At 39.0% G+C, this 21,453-nt stretch overlaps 2 protein-coding genes across 5 annotated transcripts in view; one reads left to right on the top strand and one right to left on the bottom strand.

Annotated features, from left to right (window-relative positions):
- exoc4 (exocyst complex component 4) overlaps positions 1-4,192 on the bottom strand; it is a 136,107-nt gene extending 131,915 nt beyond the window's left edge. The window contains exons 1-3 of the mRNA XM_005451646.2: positions 4,051-4,192; positions 3,029-3,218; positions 1,050-1,244 (exon numbers count right to left, since the gene is read on the bottom strand). Of these exons, the coding sequence (XP_005451703.1) occupies positions 1,050-1,244; positions 3,029-3,218; positions 4,051-4,130 (465 nt within the window). The 5' untranslated portion in view covers positions 4,131-4,192. The remainder of the gene's footprint in view (positions 1-1,049; positions 1,245-3,028; positions 3,219-4,050) is intronic.
- A 5,245-nt stretch (positions 4,193-9,437) lies between these two features.
- chchd3a (coiled-coil-helix-coiled-coil-helix domain containing 3a) overlaps positions 9,438-21,453 on the top strand; it is a 75,502-nt gene continuing 63,486 nt past the window's right edge. Inside the window, exons 1-4 of one of the 4 annotated variants that reach the window (XM_005451647.4) lie at positions 9,438-9,693; positions 10,722-10,961; positions 11,502-11,562; positions 20,259-20,352. In XM_005451647.4, coding sequence (XP_005451704.1) covers positions 9,613-9,693; positions 10,722-10,961; positions 11,502-11,562; positions 20,259-20,352 — 476 coding nt within the window. In that variant the 5' untranslated portion in view covers positions 9,438-9,612. Of the gene's footprint in view, positions 9,694-9,756; positions 9,899-10,721; positions 10,962-11,501; positions 11,563-20,258; positions 20,353-21,453 lie in introns of those variants that run through there. The other 3 variants (XM_003444961.5, XM_025899774.1, XM_013271220.3) reach the window with 3 other exon arrangements.

Below are 21,453 nucleotides of genomic sequence, written 5' to 3'. Positions count from 1 at the left end.
ATTTCATCATGTCAATAATAAATCATGTAAAATTAATTTAAAGTTTGGTGGACTCATTTAAAGAAGTTATTTCAAGGTAATTCCATCATTTTATAAACATTAGTAATGTCCTTGGCCTGAGTCTCGTTTACTTAAAGTGGACTGTTCATACATAATTCATCCCTGAACTGCATAAATATGTCAACTAAGCCAAAGGTAAGAGTACATCCAACACCATTTTGATATGTAAAAGAAAATAAAATGCCATCATCCTGATCAAGTAGAGCACATTTGACAAGAGACGAGACAGAGGCAAAGCATCCAACTGACTGTGAACTTTCCACAACCTTTTTAAAACATGCTGTACTGACTGAGCACAGGCTGAATGAAGTTCCACTTCTTTCCACCCCCACAAAGAGGATTTTTCATGGTCCTATGGGTGCACCATCATTCTTCTTTTTTCCTCCTCCTCAGATAACCCCATTCTAGCAAACTAATTATTACCAAAGTCTGGAGGCAGACGTGCGGGGGTGACAGAGGAAGGCAGAGAGAAAAAGGAAAGAAAGGTAAGAAACAGAGAGATCACAGAGCTTGGTCGTTTAGTCCTCAATGCCATCTTTCAGCTCCCCTGCTGTGCATACTGCAAAACATACATCAAAAGACAGGCATACACGCAAACATATACACCTGCAGCGCCCTAACTGATGTGGGTTGCACCCACTGGACTGTTCAAGGCTAGAAAGAGGTTCTTTTAAGAGATGAGAGGTGCCAGGAAATCAATCTTCAGCAGCAGCACTTCATAAATACTGGTGTTTATGTGTGCATACTGTGCACACCATGGGTTCCTGCTTGGTATGTCGATAGAAACAAGACAAAAATCTCTTCCCTTTTCCATTTCTCCCTTTTTCCATCCATAAAAAAACAAGCAAGATCAAACATGTTTAAAAAAAGGACATATTTTCCCACCAATCTTTCTGGGTTTTCCATTTTTAAACACTGTATATCTCACACATATTAAGGCACAAGATTACACTTCTACGAATCCCATCTTCAGCCATCACTCTACTCACCAGCATGTCTGTGGCATGAAGGTAGTGCTTGCTTGCCATGTAAGTTTCCAGACGTTGAGGGACCTGCTTGATGCTTTCGATCTCATCCAGCAACTGAAGGACATGCTTGTGCTCGATGCCTTCTATCCACAGCTTCCTCAACTCGTCTCTTTTACAGTGAAGCAGCATCTTACAAGACAGGAGGTTCTCCTTGACCTGTAGGACAGATTGAGATGTCCAGTGACACAGAGTCATATTCCAAAACCCCATATAAGTAGGCATTTGATGACAGTGGGGATGGAAAAAAAACCCCTTTCTTTTAACAAGAAGAAATCTCTGGCATAAACAAGTTAAGGGAAGGTTGCTTACTGTTTCAACAAGCTGGCTTAAGGGGAAAGAAAGCACAGAGAGGCAATGCATTTTTACAGTGTTTAAATTAAATACTGCCTTAGATACTCATCAACAGACATACATTTTATTAGGTGTAGGCGTCTTTGAAGAAGAAAAATGAGCGAGACACTTCCTTAACACAGTCATTATTTCTCTGTAGTTATTTTGTAATTTATTACAAAAGTGAGCTGAATGTATTTACAATTAAGTTAAACACCTTTTACACCAACACAGGTGTTTTCAACTGTGGCTAATCAACTCGGTGGATTTCAGATTGAAATTAGGCATTTAGGCAGCTATTAGAATATAAGGAAAATTTCATTAAATACGCTTTTAATGGCAAAGCACAGGTATAATAAAGTGCAAAGAAGTGCAAAAATAAACAAAAATAATTACAGTTGAACTCAATTTATTTATTATACAGAGTCCTCTTGGTGTGCATGTCAATTATTACAAATCTACTGGTGATTTTTCTCTGCATTATACTCTTGGTGAATCTCCACTAGCTGATCACACTGGCAGCTACTGCCCATAGGAGATGCAGAGGAAACTGAGTTTCTGTGCTGTTGGTACAATGATTCCCCCAATCACAATACCTACACTAATTCCCCACAATGACTGCTACAGCAATGATAGTGGGGAATAACATGGACCAACTCATTAAGCTGTTACAGAGGGTTGCCACACTCATACTTCCAGGACCACACCGTGACTACACTGAAACTTCAGGACTTTTCAAGTAAATTAATCTAAGCATTACAAAGAAATGTAGCGGAAATGCACTAGTTGTGATTGAAAAGTAAGGCTATCCTGGACATTTTACTGTAACATTTCTGTTGCCTGAATATTGAACTGCTAGCTGTTGAAATGCATCTGTATCATTCGGGAAATTTGTCATCACACTGTACCATCACAGCTAGAGTTTTGAATGGTCAACAATATACGGTTAGACTTATATGGGAACTTGTTGCTTTGGCATGCTCTTGAAAGTGCTTGACATCAATTTTTGATGTTTTAATACAGATGGTGATTTTTTTTCCAAACTTAAGCAGAAAAATCATACCACAGAGAAAAAGCCAAGTAATCCTCATATTCACATCTTTGGGCATTTTAGAATCATACATTAACCGAATATGTGTGTCTTTGGACTGTAGGAGGAAACTACAGCACCTGGAAAGAACTTAAACAGGTACAAGAAGACCATGAAAGTTCTGTAGTTTAAAGACAGGACTATATCCACACATCTTGGTTGCATTAGATTACTCCTGAGAAAAAGCAGCACTGGGGCATTTAACATCTTTCTGCTCAGTGTTTACTGCTTTGCTCACCAAGGCCTCCAAGGGGCCTTTCCTCCACGTTTTTGATTGTAAGAATACTGACTTGAGCTGGATGCTGTTAAGTGGGCAATATTAGTCTTAGAAACTTCAAAAAAGGTTAAAAAAAAAAAAAAGAAGATCATACTGACATAAGAAGTAGTTTTAATGAATAAAGAGATATGGGAAAATGTCTGAAAACAATATTTTGTTGTTAATAACAAAACTTGGTGCCACATTCTGAAGTCTATCTAAAAAACCTGAGTCTATGTTTGTATACATGCCTCTCCAATTTACCTGTTTGATCTTGTTGCGGGAGCTGGTGATGCGCTCTGTGATGCTCTGGTAGGTCCTGATGGCAGTGGTGAGTTCGGCATAATGCTGAACAATCAGCTCATCTAAATCCTGATCACACGTCTCGAAAGCCTCCTCCAGACGACTCTTCTCCGTCTCCCTGTCCTGCACGTCATCACTACTGGATAGAGTCCTGCATCAAACAAAAAGGCAAGGAAGAAATATTTTAATCCACAAAGGGAATCTGGGGGAAGCATTGTTGTTTAAGAGAAAACAAAAGCATCTCCAAATTCAAAAATGGAAATTGCATTTGAAATCCATTACAGTTGAAAAAAGGAAAATTAATGATATATCAGTAAGAGTATGGATTTTGTTATATGCAATTACGTTTGTGCTTTTCATACATTTTTAAAAACTATATATACATTAAAGAACACAGTTTCCTGTATTACAAAACTGTGGAGCCAATGGATAAAAATGAATAAATAAAATAGTGTGTTGCATGTGTAACAATGGTGGTTGCAACGACGATTGCGATGTGTGCCTCGTTTATCATGTTAATGTTTTTTCCTTCGTTACGACCTGCAGAGAAAGTGTTGTGAAGTCAATTCACAACAATTAGCAACTTATGGTAAGAGACATATAGAAAAGCCAGCCAACCAATAAACAGCACCTTGCTTTGCCGCGACTCTTTCTCAATTTCTCGTCAATATTTATTAAGAAAACAGCCGCTTTCCAAACAATGGTGACTAAACTTTAGTCGTCAGTAACATTTAAAAAGAATCTTGGCTTAAGCAAAAAATAAAATAACTGCTATTAAGATTTGCCCATATACTAACTCAAATTAAACAGGTGAGGTTTACCTCTCTCCATGTATTTAGCAAAACAGGAAGGATGTAGCTAGCTACAATGTAGCCTTAGCATTAAAGGTAGCTGTCAAGCCATATCTGAGAGCAAATGCAAGCTCAGTTCAAGTGTCTCTGACGTCTTACGCGCACATATAAAAAAAACTTAACATGTCTTACTTAATGACAGAGATGAGAAGACCAGAAGGATCTTTGTTTTTGCTAACAGCACTCCTGTATCTCCCTGTATCAGCTGCCATTTTTCCAGCTGCGGCACTCAAACAGGAAGACAGAACCGCGAGGCTACACCGAGGGATTCTGGGAGTTGTAGTTTGAACCTAAAAAGTGTTTCTCAGTTCCTCTGTCTTCTTATCACACGCGAAACCTTTTTTATTCGGAACTATATTAATGCCTGTTATAAAAATAAGCCCTGATTATTTTTGAGAGAAGATGTGGTTTTACTTCAGTACTCTCTATAAGACCAACTATTCAATAATCACCTTTGTAATCATCCTTCATCAAATCTGTCCGGTGTGTGTAAGAGACACTGTTTATGTTACTGTGTGGTGTGGTGATGAGGACTATATGATAGTACGCTTAATTTTTTTTTCTCCTCATTTTTTAGCACAAAAAATGAAACCAATCTCACTGTAACATTTTCAGCTCAGTTCTCCTGAGACCTAAGACAGGTTGGGAAAGGAAAAAATGTGCGAGAGAGCGAGTGTCAGCGAGTTAATAGCCGACCCCATTTAGAACATACAGTGGTGGATTTTGCAGGGCTCTCCTGCCCTGTATCTTTGACAATCTCTTCTGTACCAATGAGGCCGGGAAAGTGTATTGATTCTGAAGCAAAAGGAGGTCGATCCCCAGAAGCTTGGACCCTGATTGATGTGCTGGTGGACTGAAAAGATAACATTGTGTTTGATCTTGGTGTTTCTTCACAAAAGAAAAATGCAATTGCTGTGTCATGCAGGAAGCATTGTTTTTCTTTTGAAGGTGACTAGCTTCCCAGGTCCAAGTTAAAAGTTTTGAATTTCTTATGATCTTCCCCAAAAACCCTACCCCATCAGCCCGATCAAGTAGTCTACTGGGTTTTATTTAGCCAGTAATGCAGAAGCAAGGTTGTTTTCTTTCAATAAAAGCTAAGCAGTTGCTCTGGTTTCCTGACCAAATAAAAGTGCAACAAGGTCATTCTAAATGCTGCATTAATACAGCTAATGTGTAATAAATATGACTTGGATAGCACTTTAAAAAAATTATACCACAGCATTTCCAAAACAAATTTTGGATTTTTAACACACAGTGAATGTATGTGATTCTTAAAGCAACACCAAATGATGCAAGCTAAACAAGCTATTTAGCAGAAACATACTGTTTTTGTGAGTAAAAAATAATGTCCTTGGCTCAGGAATCTATTTAAATGGCATTTTTGGATTCTAATTACCAGATGAGTCACTGATAATGAATGATAATAGCTGTACTAATTATCCTGAGAAAAATTCCAAGCAAAGATTAGAAGGCTGGTTGAACAGAGTAAGCTTATTTTCACATCTCAATTACACAACTTGGAATTTTCTAACAAAATGTCATCTCTGGGTGATTAAGAAGAAGATGTTTCTTTAGCTACCTGTTTCCATGGGAATGCGGAGGTGTAGGAGGGTGGGACAGTAAAACACTGAATCTATTTTTCACCTCATGATTAATTTCAAGATTTCTCATCTTCAAACAAAACACGAGCTTCGCATCATCGAATCATCTGGTCTTTTCTAAACAGACCACTCACCTCTGCAGAAATTAAACAAAGAGAAATTGAATTACCTAAAGATGGATCCCCAACTCCACTCAAACATCATAAGGTCAAGGTAAAGTATTAATACTGTGGGGGGAAAGGCAGCAATAATATAAAGGTTAGAAGAATAAAGAAACTTTTCTATTTGTGTTCACCTTTATATGTTGCTGGGATTACCCTTGAGTTTTGGAGCTCATCTTGTAAGGGAAAGATTTGCTCTTTGATGCAGCATGTTTTTCAGTCAATAACAGCAACATTGCCCATTATCTTGGTGCACCGCTGCGAATTTTAAAGCAACAAATGTTAACTAGCTCACATAATTGCATAAACCGATGCAATGGTGCAAAAAACAAGGTGGGTAATTACAGAGATTCTGTTTACATCTAGCTGGTATTAACATATGAGACACCTAAAAGGACGCTGGACATTGCATTTTCATTCTGCTGCATATGGTGAATGACTGAGCTATTAACAATAAATTAACCATATAAGCAAGGATCATTATTGCTCTGTATTAAAGTCAATTGAAATAGTAGTATTGCTTGCTACAATAATGCTGTGACTGGAAAAAAATGTTGTATTCAGCTAAATCTATTTCTATAAGCACTTCTTTCTACATAACCTGAGGCACTCCACAGCACGCCTTAAGGGTGCTGCTATACATTGTAAGTCTTTATTGCATAATGTGTTTGTAGTGGTGAGAAATGCCTCCATGGGCAAGGACAAGACTAAATACATTCTAATACCGAGTAAAATCACAGATGATGGAAAAGGTAGGTATTATTTCGCTATGTGATATATTATAAACCCATAGTAGCTACTAAAGTAGGTACAACAAGTCAAATCTACTCCAAATATGGTTGATTTATGCCAAATGCCTCACAGCTCCAGATAACAATCATATCCCAATCTTGACCAAACAACCTTTATTTTCAGTGTTGGAAAACCACTTCATAGAGTCTGTTGTGAAGTGATTCTGTCTCAAGATATTCCTCATAATATGAAGAGACTGATACCCTTTGCTGTAATTCATTCAAAAAAATCTTCCTACCGCTATATATATTTTCTTTCCTTTCCATTTTGCGATTTTTGTAATACTGTCTGTCATTATGATAAACTGTTTTATATTAAGAAATAATGTATTTGATCAAGGTTTATTTTGTGTAAAAGGGCTGAATGAACCCTCTGTGTATATCAAATTTCACAGTAATATCAGAGTATACACAGCCACGGTTGAATTTCCAAACAGATTTTCATTGATTTATGTTTGTACATCTGCAGCATATGCATTCCAGAAGACACAAAAACACCAAAATCGTCAGGAAACAGATTTATAAAGACTGTATTGCGTTATTGAGTGTATATAATATATCAGGTTTACAGGATTCCTATGAGCTGTCATTCCTCATAATATCCTCTCTTCTGGAGGCATATCAGATTTCCAGCTGTAATGTAATGTTCTCCAAGGCTGTATGAGTTGTTGAAATGGATATGGTATGTAGTATTTTTCAAAAAGGAACTAAACAACATGTGAATGAATAATAATAATAAAAAACTTTTTTATTAACCCTAGCTGTTGATTTAATTATGCAGTTAAAGTTTCATGTAGAACCCAAAATTTGACATTTCAGCATTTTTAACAATTCTAGCTGGTTAAAAAACACACACACCTTTTGTTTGTTTCTAAAGTCTGAAATGACCCCCAGAATACAATTTTTTTTAATACCTAATTAGAAATGATTGTGGTCTTTTTCTTTTTAATCTTTATTTGATAGGACAGTGGAGGGGAAACAGGAAAACTGTGAGAAAACCTATGGAAACAAAAGCAGTAAATGACCTTCGGATGGATTTCAAAGTTAGCCTTATGGCGTATGCTCAACCCAGCAAGTTGAGTTGGTGCCCCCGTTGTAGTCTTTTGTGGGATGACAGTCTACAAGAGCAAATCACGACTGCTTTTATTACATTAATGGGAACTAATTAGCCTACTTTGAGGTTGTCCCTGTCTATTCAGGGATGTTTAGAAAACAAATAGTCTTACAGATAAGGAAAATGAAAATTAACTACATTTATAAAAATACTACGATTGTTTACAAGAGGAAAGACAATGATATTTACCCTGAGAGAACCTCTTCAGAGGTAAATGAAACTCACTACCAGCATACATATGAGCTCAGAAGGAAAAAATCCTTCAGCTGATGCCATAGAGAGGAAACAGGACATGAATAATATAATATAAAGATCTTCTGGTGGAGAGGAGAAATTACAGTTGCATTAGTTACAGCAAGTCATCCGGGTCCTGAAGCAGCAGAGCAGCCCCAGACCATCACACTACCACCATGTTTGACTGTTGGCATGATGTTACTTTTTATGTGTTAGTTTTCCAAATATATATTCCCAAAGGTCTTGTGAGCATTGCTTTAGATGTTACTCTGTTTTTGTTTTGTTTGTTGAGTCATCAGTGCTTTCTTGGACAAATTTTGGTAGACTAGCCACTCACTTAGAGATTGATTAATAACCCTTTCCAGACTGATAGATATCAGTTAATGTTCTCTAATCTGTTCTAGAGTTTCTTTAGATTGTGGCATGGTGGGTCCCTTTTTGAGATGTTTTAGCCTACTTTGCTTGATTTCTTGATTCAACAGGTCTGGTAGTGATCCAACTTGGGTCTGGATAGTGAAATTGAACTCAGCTTTACAAAAATATCACAGTTAATTTTTTATTTTGTATTTACTCAAATATTTTTGTCTGATATTCGAATGTCTTTTAAGATGTGAAACATAGGAATAAAAAATATGCAAAATAAAAATAGAAGGACACAAGCACTTTTTCACAACACTGCAGATTATGTTAAAGATCCACATGTTAGGTTAATTTGTAATTCTAGGCCTTGAGTGAGAGGTAAATAAAGTACTTAAAGTGTATAGAATTAAAGGCTGTATGAATGTATGTTTAAATGGGGCTTGTAGAAGAGGTGGGCGGATCAATCCAACTATCGATAATATCAATACCAACCCTGGCACTTGTATTGGATCGATACCACTGCAATAGGATTACGATTGTTTCTGTCCTCTAAGTTCAATATGTAGCCAATTGTACTGTGTTAAATAAATGTGTTTTTTGGAAATGCAAAAAAAAAAAAAAAACCCTTAAAATATGCACCATGAAAAACATCTGTATTTTATGTGTTGACTGTCACATCTATTTTATTTATAGCCTACAGCACATTTAAACAACAGAAACTGACCCAAAGTGCTTAGAGACAGGCACATTTACACTCAGGGCTCCAAAAAACCCCCAAACCCTCAGTTTCAAAAAACATTAAAAGTTGAAAGGTATGTTTTGTTGTATTAACTAATGGTTGTGGAAAGTAATCATGCACAGTAAATCACAATAATTCAGTAGTTCAACATTTGAGAATGAATGATGATTCATCTTATAGATAATGACACACTGCTCTTTGCTATAGAAGCTGTCTCTATAGGTTAAAAGTACTGTTATGGTTATTTGCATATGCTGGCCCTGTCTTTACAAAATTTGCAGTACTAGCTTGTTGTCTAAATGTTTTGTGCTGTCAACTACTGACACAGTATGTTGTCCCAGATACACTCTATAGTGTCATATACACTACTACAGTTACAATACTGTAACAGCGACACAACTGACAGGAAATTATGACAGGCAATGTTGCGCGTCACTATCCCGCGCTACCACGTGAAATCAATAACCAATGAAAGTCGCTGTTGCATGGCCGAATGACGCTTCTGTCCAATCGACTCGCGTGTTCTTCAAATACGTCGAGTTCAGGAAGCGCTAAGAATCCCAAGCAGTGGTGAAAGTGAAGCCATCTATACCTGGCTTGAAGTAAACTGTCCAAAAATAAAAGCAAATTGCACTTCTGTGTTCTTACATGAGACACAGATAACTGACATTTGTTAACGAGCTGCCGTTTGACTATGGGAGCAAACAACAGCACCCGCCGCGTGTCATTTGAATCAGACGAGAACGACAATATAACGGTGGTGAAGGGCATACGGGTAAGTGATATGATGGACCTTAGTTGAACAGGTGTTACATGGCTGCCTTAATCCAATGCTGTGTAATCCGAAAGCATTCTGGAGTGGAAGTGCAGTCTTATGCTATCAAAAGCGCTACGTGGCTCAAATGACGCAGACTCCTGGCAGCCTGGAAACTTTCATTTATTTTCATTCATTCATGAAGCATAGAAGAAGCAAACGTGTGGTTAGTAACCCCTGCAGTTGCTTTGAGATTTAGTCTGAATAAACTTTTTATGGCTTTTTCGGAATGTTGACGTCACTTGCCTCGTGCTCTCCTGTCGGCTGCAAACGTATGGCTGTGTTGTAGATAATAATACCACTGATCAGCTGGTGATAAATACAGAGCAGAGCGGATCAGACTGTGGCTCTGTCTATTATTACTCAGTTGTTAAGCCAACGTGCCGAGACTAGTGCTATTTTGGTGCTTATCTAAAAATAATAAACACAATGTGTAGCTTTCTATAGGAGCAGCAACAACATAGTTAAGCATTTAAGGAATGCACTTATTTCTTATCTTACCAAGAGCTGCATCAGAAGATTGATACCATTTATACTTCAGAGCTGAAAACTGAATAGCTGAGCGTGAAAACTGAAAACAAGGCAAAACCCATGCCAGTCCATCCACCCCAAAAGTAAAAAATATCCCTAAAATTCCCACTAAATATTCTATTAACTTTATATTGTGTTTGAGTGAAATCTATAAATAAAGTGTGGTATTAATGTATACTTTATTGATCCCTGTGGGGAAATTCCTCTCTGCATTTAACCCATTCACCCAGTGAAGCAGTGGGCAGCCACTGGGCGCCCGGGGAGCAGTGTGTAAGGACGGTACCTTGCTCAGGGGTACCTCAGGGTAGCCCTTCAGTGGATTCAAACCCCTGACCTTCCGATCATGGGGCGACCACTCTACCTACTGAGCTATCCCCGCCCTAGCTTTATGCCTTTATTGTGATATCATCTTAATTTTTCATCTAAGTGTTCAACTTTTCTTCCACTCTACTTTGCAGCTTTCTGAAAATGTCATTAAGCGCATGAAGGAACCTGCAGCTCAACAACCTACTACCACTCCATCACCCCCAGCAGCTCCGGCTTCTCCTCTTCAGCGGCCAGTGCCTCCCCTTTTTGAGCCCATCACCTCCTTTCCTCCTCCCCCTCCTCCTCTTGTTGAACCTGTTGCACCTCCAGCTCCTCCTCAGTCTGCCACAGAGTCTGTGGCTGCACCTCCACCTCCACCTCCCGTAGAAAAGGTAACAGCACCCACCATTGCTGACATAGTTCCCCCATCTTCATTTCCCCCAGCTGCTGCTGTTGCTGCCGCTGGCGTTGTTGCTCCTGCTGTTGAGCCTGTAGCAACACCTTCTCCTGTTCCTGCTTCTGTTTTTGCTCCTGTTGATCCCCTGCTTCCTTCCCCCTGCCCTGCTCCAGCTGTAGTGGAAGTAGTCGCCCCGCTTGCTCCTCCTCCTCCCCTTGTAGGTGAACCATCTCCTCTTAAAAATGAATCCACTGCTTCCTCCCTTCCACTTGCTCAACCTGTTGCTCCTCCACATGTGGCTGAACCCTTTACTCCTTCATCTGTAGCTGAGCCTTTATCACCCCCTTTTCCTGTCAAGGCTGAACCAATCACCTCTCCTCCCCCTCTTACTGACTCCGAACCCCTCTCCTCCCCTTCTGTTTTCGAGTCTGTCAACTTCATGCCACCACAGCCTGCCAAGCCATTTGTTGCATCTCCCTTGCCTGAATTTAATGCTCCTTGTGAACCAGTTGCCCCTCCTCCTCCTCCTCCTCAGCCCAAAGTTGAACCAGTGCCCGAGTCCAAACCAGTCCCACCATCTCCTGCTGCATCAGTTGGTGAGTTTTTATTCCAGTTTTCTTCAAAAAAATCACTACTGGTAATACAAAAATAAATATATAAAGCATGCTATTATTCTCAATGTCAAAAGTGACCAAAGAATTTGAGGAAGAAGGAAGCTGATGTGGTTTGATTACTAACTTAAACAGCTAGTTATTCCAAAGATCAGACACGTGTTCCAGTTTTTATAGATTTATGCAGTTGTAATCTTTGACCTATGAAGCAGCTCTGCAAACTTCATTCTCTTCCCTCTTATAACCGATGGAAGTGTAGTAAAAAAACAAAAAAAAATTCGTTTTTGGGAGTGACTCATTTTATTATGAAATGTACCGGACACTCTTTACCTGTATGCTTAACTGCAAAGCCAAGGCTATGTGGGACTCAGCTGTCCATATACAGTGAATTTTAATGATGTTTATTGTGTGGGTGTTTACTTTAAACCACCTTAAGCTTTTTGCCTCCCAACTTTTCATGCAGATTGTAATCAGTCTTAATTTAAAAAAATGGGCCCCACAGTAGCCTCGGTCATATTGTGATTCATTGCCATCCCCTAACTGTTAATGAAATGATTAATTCTAACTTGTACTAATGCTAATAAATTGATGCTGTAATTAGTGGGCGATGATTCTGCCTCGTCACTGTGAAGCTCAGGCTGTCATAATACCTCCTTTACCTTCATGCAGTTTGGAAGTAAAATAGCATGATTATGAGGCTAAACTCGTGCTTTTTACTCATGTGGCTGTTATTAATATTTCTATATTAGTAATGGATCAATTAACACTTTATTTGAAAGAGGGACCTCCTAATCAACTTTTAAGAAGCCACAGAGAATAATCATGCAATTCCCCTTTGCTCTACAGAAGTTTATCCCGTCTTTCACGTCTATGTTTTGGTATTCTGGTTCATTCTCACCACTATCATTGGTGTCTTTTTTTTAGCAGAGAAAACTCTCGAGGCCCTCCGTGTTCAGCAACAAGAGATTCTTGAAAATTGTCACGTTAGTGAACATATTGTATCATAGCTTCTTAAAAAACTGACCTAAACAAGAGTGAACTGTGGACTTTAATTCACAGTATGAAATTCTTTTTGAATACTAATGTTGCTCTGTATTTCCTGGATGTTTAAAAGGGTAACCGTTTGTTTTAAATGTCCCAATATGTGGTCAGTATTAGGCTTTCAGCTTGCTTCCAGTGCACAGCACACAGATAATGAAGGGATAATTGAGTGACAGTGAAAATGTGTGTGTACTGTCTCACACACGGAGCTAAAAGCTGACACTCTTTCCACTTTTCTTTTACTCAAAGTAAAGTTTTAGCCTTATTGTCTTGCTAGTGTGGGCGCATGGCCCTTATCCCTTGACATTTGTGGCGGAGGACATTTGAATGTTACTTGTTCATTACGCAGAGCAGAACGAGCCGTAGGTGCAGATTCTTTCGAGGTTGGCATCCAGGGTGTGGGCAGGCTTCCCCATCCTTGACTGTGCTCAATCAGTAAGGTAATTAAAAAAGGCCAACTTATGCCACGCCACACTGACTCCAGTGATTAAAACGACACCTCCGCAGTTTCACACAACAAACCTCCAGGCCTCATTAAGGGAAGAAGGTGGTTGGAGAGTGTGTATGTGTGTTACATTTCTTTACTTTGCCACTGGGCTTCCATGATATGACACAGAATTTTGTTTAACTACATAAGTAACATAAATGGACAATGTCCAGTTGCCACTGTCTGTCTTTTGGGGTTATTGTGATTTAGTGGCATTTACAGTACTGTGCAAAGTTTTGAGTCACCCCTCATTTCTTTACATTTTGCTGTTTGGCTTCTTGGAGCCATACATTTTCCAGAATATTTTTTAAGCCACTGACTTACAAATCATTCAAGCATAAGAAATGCACCTAACTCAGTGTTGTGTCTACACATAAAAGTCAAATACCCAGTTTTAAATTGTTTCTTTAGACACTTTGTTACTAGCAGCTTGTCACAAAAACACATTTTTTCCCCATTTCTTTAGATGATTCGTCAAATGATACCAAATATAACACTGGATTTGGTGTGCATGGTGTTGTTTAACCCCACCACCACCACCAAACAAAATAATACAAAACCAAAAAAACTGAGGAAACTTGACAAGTGGAGGATTAAAGCGCAGGCCTAAAAAAAAATTAGCAGATGAACAGTATCTGTAAATCTTGTCCTCAAGAAATAGAAAAAGAAACAGCAAAGACCTGGAACAGAACCTGAGAAATGCATCAGGCACTTCAACTGATCTACTGTTCACTGAACCCTCATCAGAAATGGCCTCAGTGGCATGTATTTAGGCGGTCAGGAGAGAGATAAAAAAGTGAGTGTCTACAGCCATCTGTAAAACATGGTGGAGGATCTGTCATGGTTCGGAGCTGGGGATTTTGTAACAATTTATGATCACAGAACAGTATCGTAAGATTTTGATCCACCGTGCGATAGTACCTGGAAAACGTCTGACATTAGTTACACTAAATTGACTGCCCCTCTCCTGGAATCTCCTCCATGCTCTTGAGAATGTGCTGGGATACACAGCAAACCTTCTGGCAATGGTATGTAGTGATGTGCCGTCCTGGAGGAGTTGGACTGCCTGTGCAACTTCTGCAGGGTCTATGTATCGTTTCATGCTACCAGTAGTGAAACAGACACTTGGCAAATGCAAAACTAGTGAAAAAATAGCCAGAAAAGATGAGGAGGGAAAAAATGTCAATGGCTCCATCTGTAAAAGCATTTCTCAAGCAGCAAGTCTCAGTGTTGCCCCTCTGGTGGACCTGTTGCTAATTTCATTAACGCCAAAACAGCTGATTAATAACCCCTTCTGCTACTTAACAGACCAGATCAGAAGTGTAATTGACTTCATCCAATGCACTGACGAAAGAATGTACCTTTAATAATTTGAGCATTGTATATAATCTGTAGCCTCGATCGAAGATCACAGTTGAAAGAAAGGTTCACAAATCTGTAAACGGTTAAATGACCCCGGTTAACTAGTAATAGTCTAGATATTGTTTTCATCTACAACTGTCAGCTGTAGATGGTTTTGAAGTAAATAATTGTTAATAATCTTAAACTGTGGCTCAATGGAGAAAGGTTTTCATCAATAAACTACTTGATTTGCAAACCTGAAACTTTAAAGTGGCCCCTCTAAAGTTGTTGTAGTAATTAAATGATCAATGTAATTTAAAGAAAAAGGCAGTTACTAAGTCCTGCAGTCCTGAAGTTATTGTTGTCTTCTAATTTTAGAGCCAGTCATGCCCAGACTAACAAGTTCCTGCATGTGGATTTTGCCTTTAAAACATACAACACTGATGTACTTTCTACTGTTCTTTTGTAGAGTTGTGCTGCTTTTGTACCATCTCACTCTGTTTCTTCTAGGCTCAGCCTATGATGTTGAAATCGGGGCTGTGTAGGTACAAAACCATCTGTTGCAGAAGATAGGCTGAAGATAGTGTCGTTATTTATGATGCTAGCAGGATGTTTTCGTTCTTTATCGTGGTGCAGAATGAATTTGGAATTGATCAGATGCTTCTCTGATGTTACTACATAACAAGGACAAAGTTAAACTTCTTTAGTACACTCGAGAGTTCCAGCACAATCCGAAAGTTTCCCGCAGTGCTGCATGTTCCAAGCAGCTTCCACATTGTTAGTCCAGGCTTTGATTCCCGTCAGTCACAGAAAATGCCTTGGAAAATAGCAAGAATAGTGCTTTTTCTTTTATTTTTATTATCAAGATGAATAAAGTTATAACTCCATTGTTTGCTCTAATTAGTTTTTAGATTGAAAGATACATAAAACAATAACTTACTTAACTTGTATAAAGCGTTGCTGTTATGATAAACTGTCTACTGTTTTCACAGTGGTCACCTGTCTGTTCTGGGACATTAATTTATCATTTCTGATGTCTTTCCATTTCCTTTCGTTGCTCATTAAGTCTATAAATACTAATGTGAAGTCTGATAAGAAGCACAGATCTCTTGGGACCGATAAAATATAGTCCTTATGCACACAGTGCAAAATAGTGTTTGTTTTGGCTGTATTAACATTTTTTTAATCAATGTATGTGGCTGCCTCCCGCAGGGCGTATTAGTCATACAACAGCAATGTGCGTCGACCTCTTTGCAAGGTCACCACAGGGTACCGAGTTTACAGAAGTATTAAAAGAGTCGAGGGGGAAAAAAAAGCTAACTTGGGATGATTGATCAGGCACGCTTTTTTAAAGAATAAGAAAAAAAAACGGTATGATGAATGTGAATGTGAATCTTGTTAAAAATGTTGCAAAGTTCAGCCCAATCCTCAAAGGGTGTGACCTTAATGAGGCGGACATTGATTATGTGCGTCCACGAGAGTTGGGTATCGAGTGAAGCGCTCAGCAGGTCGGCTGTCTCTAAATCATGGCCTGAGTCAGTATGTGTGCGCTGATTACACTGTAGTCAAGGTTGAACCTCCTACACCTTCTCCATTGTGCTATAAATATTCATGTGCCAGAGCCCACACACTGCTCTGAACTAATAGCCTGCTTAAAGATATCTCCCAGGTGAGGCAAGGAGAATTTGGGGGGGGGGTAATACCATATACGTTTGTGCATAAATGTTACGTTTTTCTTGTTGTCTCTTAAAAACGATCACTTAGATTGTGTCTCATTGCACAAGATTTTGTTAATAGGAATAAAAGAGATGATCCGACTTTCACCTGATTGCCGGGGCTGCTAGTTTCCTCTCCGCGTTTTCTTTTCTCCTCCTCCTTTTTCCCTATTTGTATATAGTGAAAGGTGCACAGTGATTCGACTAAGCGCGAGGTAGAAACGTGAGGAAGTGGTAATGTTACAGATTATGCCCTCCACGCGGGTCCTGGGGTTAATGAAACTTCTGATGAGAAACGCAATTTGCCTTCGTCTATTATCTCCACTGCCAATAGCCCCGCGCTCCACCGCCTCGCCTCGTCCTCTTTCGGTTTTTCCACGGGGTTTAGTGATTGGTGGAAATGGGAAGGAGGGGGACACGTCTAAAAAGATGATGAGTTTTTAATCTTTTTAACATTTACATGTCCTACTCAGGATTGACACGGGCTCTGTCGATCTGGAATTGTCTCTGACCCCAGCCAGCCTCCCTCAAGGACCCCAGACAGTGTTTATCATATCAGAACCTGTTCTCCTGCCGACCCCGCTAGCAATCTGAAGCTTCTTTCTGTAGGGCTGGAGAGGATGTGGTGATAAGTGAGGAGTTGCTTAAGAATGCCTGAACTTGGAGGACTTTTAAAATCTTACTCTTCATAGTGCGCTACTACAGGGCATATATATTCAGTATAAATGTAAGATATTCTAAAGGGCAGTTGATGCTGAAACGGAAGCCTTACCTTTAAAGTTCATAAAGACAGGGCTCGACCTGCGACTTTAGCTGCCAGTTTGGTATCCAGTCAAATCCAGCTGGTAGTAAGGCAAAGATTTTTTTTTTTTTACTTGGACAGATTTCTATCAGCTAGATAATAATTAAAAGCTGTGTGGGTGATTGTGGGATAAAGTGCTTTGAGTGTTCATAAGGATAGACATGTTTTAAATTAAGTATTTAAAAAAAAATATTTTGCATTGTTGACTCGCTGTTTTAATACAAGAGGAATTCCCATAGGTGATTTAAGAAGATAATAAAACGCTTGCATTTTAGGTATGATGGTGTCCTGTATCCAATCAATATACAGGGAGTGTTTTTTATTTATTTTTATTTGTTTAGATGCTCAGATATTTACAGTACTGTGCAAAAGTCTTCAGCCTGTACTATGGCTGTCAAGCTGTGTTATCGTTGGCATTTTCTGTAGTTCAGCTAAAGGAATGGGAACAGATGATGTGTTTTTTTGTGACAGGCTGCTAAGTGCCTAAAGATAAAATTTAAAATGGGTTCTTTGCGAAGTTGTCTGTTACGTGCGGGCACAGCTCTGGTTCATTCCTTGAGTTAGATACCTTTCCTATGCTCGAATGATTCATAGGTCAGATTTAAGGGGTTTAACAAACAAAAAAAATCATTCCTGTGAAAACGGTCACTTTACTGTGTAGAGTATATTTGTTTTTTGTTTTTTTTTGTTTCATTAAAATAAATCAGCTCCTGAAAACATTGTCATGTGAAGATTCTCTGTGGGTTCATCATATTTAATCAGTTATTTGGTTGTTGTTGACAGAAAAATATTGAGCAGGTCATCGAGCTTTAAGGTATAAACTGTTGATTTCTATTAGGATTCAGAGTCACAGAGTAAGTGTCTACAGTCTGCAAATGCAAAGTCAAAGATGACAAACTATGCGGTCATCTTTGTTGACCACATCACAGCATTAAGGTAATCAGAATGAATGGCTAGCCTGACATTACAGTAAATATGATATTGATGAGAAATATTAATATTGATCGCTGAGTTGCTGGTCTCTCCTAGTCAGTAATTTCCCATGTAACTCGAGTGTACATTTCCATTTTCACTGGATTTTTTGTGGGTAATCTGAGTCCATTTCGTAATATATCACAACATCACAGCATATTTCGCACCCTATTTTAATACCTATCATAAAACATAATTAATACATGTTACTTGGCAAGCCTATGGCAGAGCCTCTGTCAGGATTTCAGACCTACAGGTTTGTCTCTCCTCTGCTGCTCTTAACAGAGTTGTAATTAGACTCTCCTCCGCAGTGAGATCAATGGTGCTTCTGAGTGCAGTCAAACATGATGGATATTACTTTCTCACACTGTGGACAGTAGGTGACAGAAGCCTCTGCCTTTAAAGATATGCTATGCAGCACAAAAGTTGTCAACTGTCAGTCACCGCCTCTGTTTGTTCTCGTGTTTCTTCTGAAGCCCTGTCAAACTGAACCTCGCTCTATGTGACTCTTATTCATTCGCTTTACTGTAAGTAAAGAGGAATCCTCTGAAAGTAAAGAGATGGCCCATGTAGTCACAGTGTGAGCTCATGTTATATGTTGTTTTCTGCAGAAAAGACAAGTGTATGGATGTTAGAAATCAGAGAATCGTTCAACTTGTGGTTTGTGTGTTTTTTAAGTGGGTAAATTAGTACGAAGCTGCTGAAGTACCGAAATTAGATTTCAGTATTCATGGCAAGAGTTGCATGAACTACAGTAATATCTTTGTACAGTATCAGTATCATGACCTTATTTCTGTTTTTACATCGAACCACGGATAACAACATTGTTTCACACGCACAAGTTTTAACTGGGTAGCAGAGGTTTGGCTGAGCGACATTTAAAACATTTAATTACTCTGTTGTATTTTAATCTGGAATTGTGGCTTTTAAACAGAACAATGTAAGTCGTGACGGGCTTAAATTTAAATCCTAAGCATATGTTATTAAAAAAAAAATTAATTAAAGTTCACATTGAAGTGAATAAGGCAATTTGAGGAATTGTTGGCATTCTAATGCTTAAGCTATATTCCAGATATTGAAAGGGAATGATTAAGGAATCCAGTTGCTGCTAAATCCATATGTTGGACGGATGTGAAATAATGATTTTAATAATGACTCCAAAACATGGCAGCTTTTTAAAATGTAAGATTTGGTTTAAGACTTTTTTTTCTGTTTGTTTCACTATCCGAAGATGGCAAATACAGAACGGCTGGGTATATTTCTGCTCTTATTGTTTTCTCCTAGTGTTAATCTGATTAATCTGGAATCAAGTTTGCGTTTCCTGTTGTTACCACATGTTTTCAGGTAATAATAGACTCTGACAATAGGGATTATGCTATCTAACTAATGCGTTGTGAGAGTAATCTTGACAGACTCAGACATCCCCCCCCGCCCTTCTATCACTGCAGTGGTGCAGCACACTGCATGGTGCTTCTGTCTTCAGAGCACGTTTCGGCCTGGTCGCTGGCTGGCATCTTTACTTTCATGCTTAATTACCTGCCAAGATAAACCACTGAGGACATGGAGTCATACACGTATGATGTCCATGACATGAATATATGCAGACGGGGTGGCATGGCGTGAGTGTATACACTGCTTTGTATGTGTTTAAGCAATATGTGTACTTTCATTTTGTTGGCTTAAGTTTGTTTTGTGACTGTTTTTGACACCAACTACACATACAGGCTGTAGGGACCAAGCTTTCTGTGCCAAGTCCTTGCACTCAGTAAACACTCTGTAATAGAGCTGAGATTGTGTCTCGATTGACAAAAATAAAAGTGTCGAGAACTACTTTATTTAAAAATAATAGTTTTAGCCACTTTTTCACAGGGTTTCAATGTATTTTTTATTTATTTTTGGTCCGCATCCTGCCATTTTGGACTTTTTGTTTGCAACCACAAGACATTTGTAGACTTAATCTTTACAGTGAGAAATTATAGTCTTTAATTTTTCATTAGCATAACATCTGTCTTCATTTCTAACATTTTGAAACCAGATGATTAATTCATTCATCAAGCAGATTAGTCAGTAATGAAAATAATCATTAGTTGCAGCCCTGCCCGACAACAGTTTTTTGTCTTTAAGCAATTTAGCAACAAACTACTCCGCTTAGACAAAACACAGAGTGCGTACATGCGCTGAATCATTACTGGTTAAATGTTTAATCTGAACTGCACATTTACTGATTCGTGCAGCTTTTCATGTCCACAAACAGAAGCTGTTTACTTGGATCTCTTATCTTTAACTCGCTTTCTTTGTCTCCTTTTTCTCTTTTTCTGTCAAGCCGATGAGGAGGCCCTGAGGAAGAAGATCGCTGATGAGCTGTATAAAGACTTGAAGCAAGAGAGGGCCAAGGTAGAGCAAGAGCTGCAAGCCTGGTGAGATGAATGCACAGAAATATGGGAAATTAGTTTTTGTTTGTTGCCTTATTTTTGATTGATTGCTGAAATTAAGATTCTTGTTATTCCTTAAAGTCTGAATTTTGGATGTTCCCTGTGTTTTGGGTATTTTGTCTGTTCCCCCACCCACCACCACCACCTTCTTCTCCTTGTGGGCCATGACAGCTGGAGTTACTGCAGTAGTGTCAATTTCTCTTCCAGGTTTTTATAAGAAAGCTCAGACATTTTCAGATGTGACCATTTTTCACTTTCATTAATAGTCAAAAAGGTCAGCACCAGTCTTTCCGTTCCCCGCTGTTTCCAATTTACCTCTCTTCCGAAGTGCATCAGCACTTTTTTCCCCTCCCTGTGTTTCTCCCCTTCTCTCATTCTCTTCTGATCAATTAATCATGTCTGAGAAAGGGGGGCGCTATCCTGAGATAATTTCCTGGGTGTTGAGTGGGTGATTCATTAGCCCTTCCTGATGAAGAAACGCACTCTTCATGTGAGGGGCACATTCCGGTCTCCATCTCTTGCACTCCTCTTCTCCACCCTCCTTTTATTCCTTCCCTCCTCATCTATCCTTTTCTTTTCCCCCTAAAGTGGCAGGTGTACATACCATAATGTTGGATAATCGAGTTGCTCCCTCTCTTTAATGGGCCTGGATGATGTTGAATGAACAACTGTGATGAGGCTCTAAACACGCTCTTGTACGGTATTGGGGGGGGTTGGGCAAATCTTTCTGAACACGAGGAGGTAGGTAGTGTTAGCCTGGCGATTAGCCTCATTTTTTGAGGCTTATTTGAGATGAGAGAGAAATTAACAAGTGGTTTTGAGAAATCATTTGTCTATTGATTTTCGTTTTCTTTTTCTGGTCATTTTTTATGTAACTGCTTCCTGAAGCTCACTTATTGATGTCTGTTCACAGGAGTAAGTGCCTAAAAATGACGCCCTCCTAGCAATTAACTGAAATCATAGTTGGCTTTCAAGTCCTCAATTCTTGTTTGTGCTTGGCATGGGCTGCATTTTCTTTAGAAGTCCTAACTGAACTGGAATGGTAAACAAGCAGTTAGCCTCGTGTTAGTTGCATGTGTGCGTGTG

The sequence above is a fragment of the Oreochromis niloticus genome, linkage group LG17 (assembly GCF_001858045.2).
Source record: "Oreochromis niloticus isolate F11D_XX linkage group LG17, O_niloticus_UMD_NMBU, whole genome shotgun sequence".
NCBI classification, from domain to species: domain Eukaryota; kingdom Metazoa; phylum Chordata; class Actinopteri; order Cichliformes; family Cichlidae; genus Oreochromis; species Oreochromis niloticus.
Note: the sequence above shows the minus strand (reverse complement) of the source record. Positions and strands in the feature narration are given on the sequence as shown.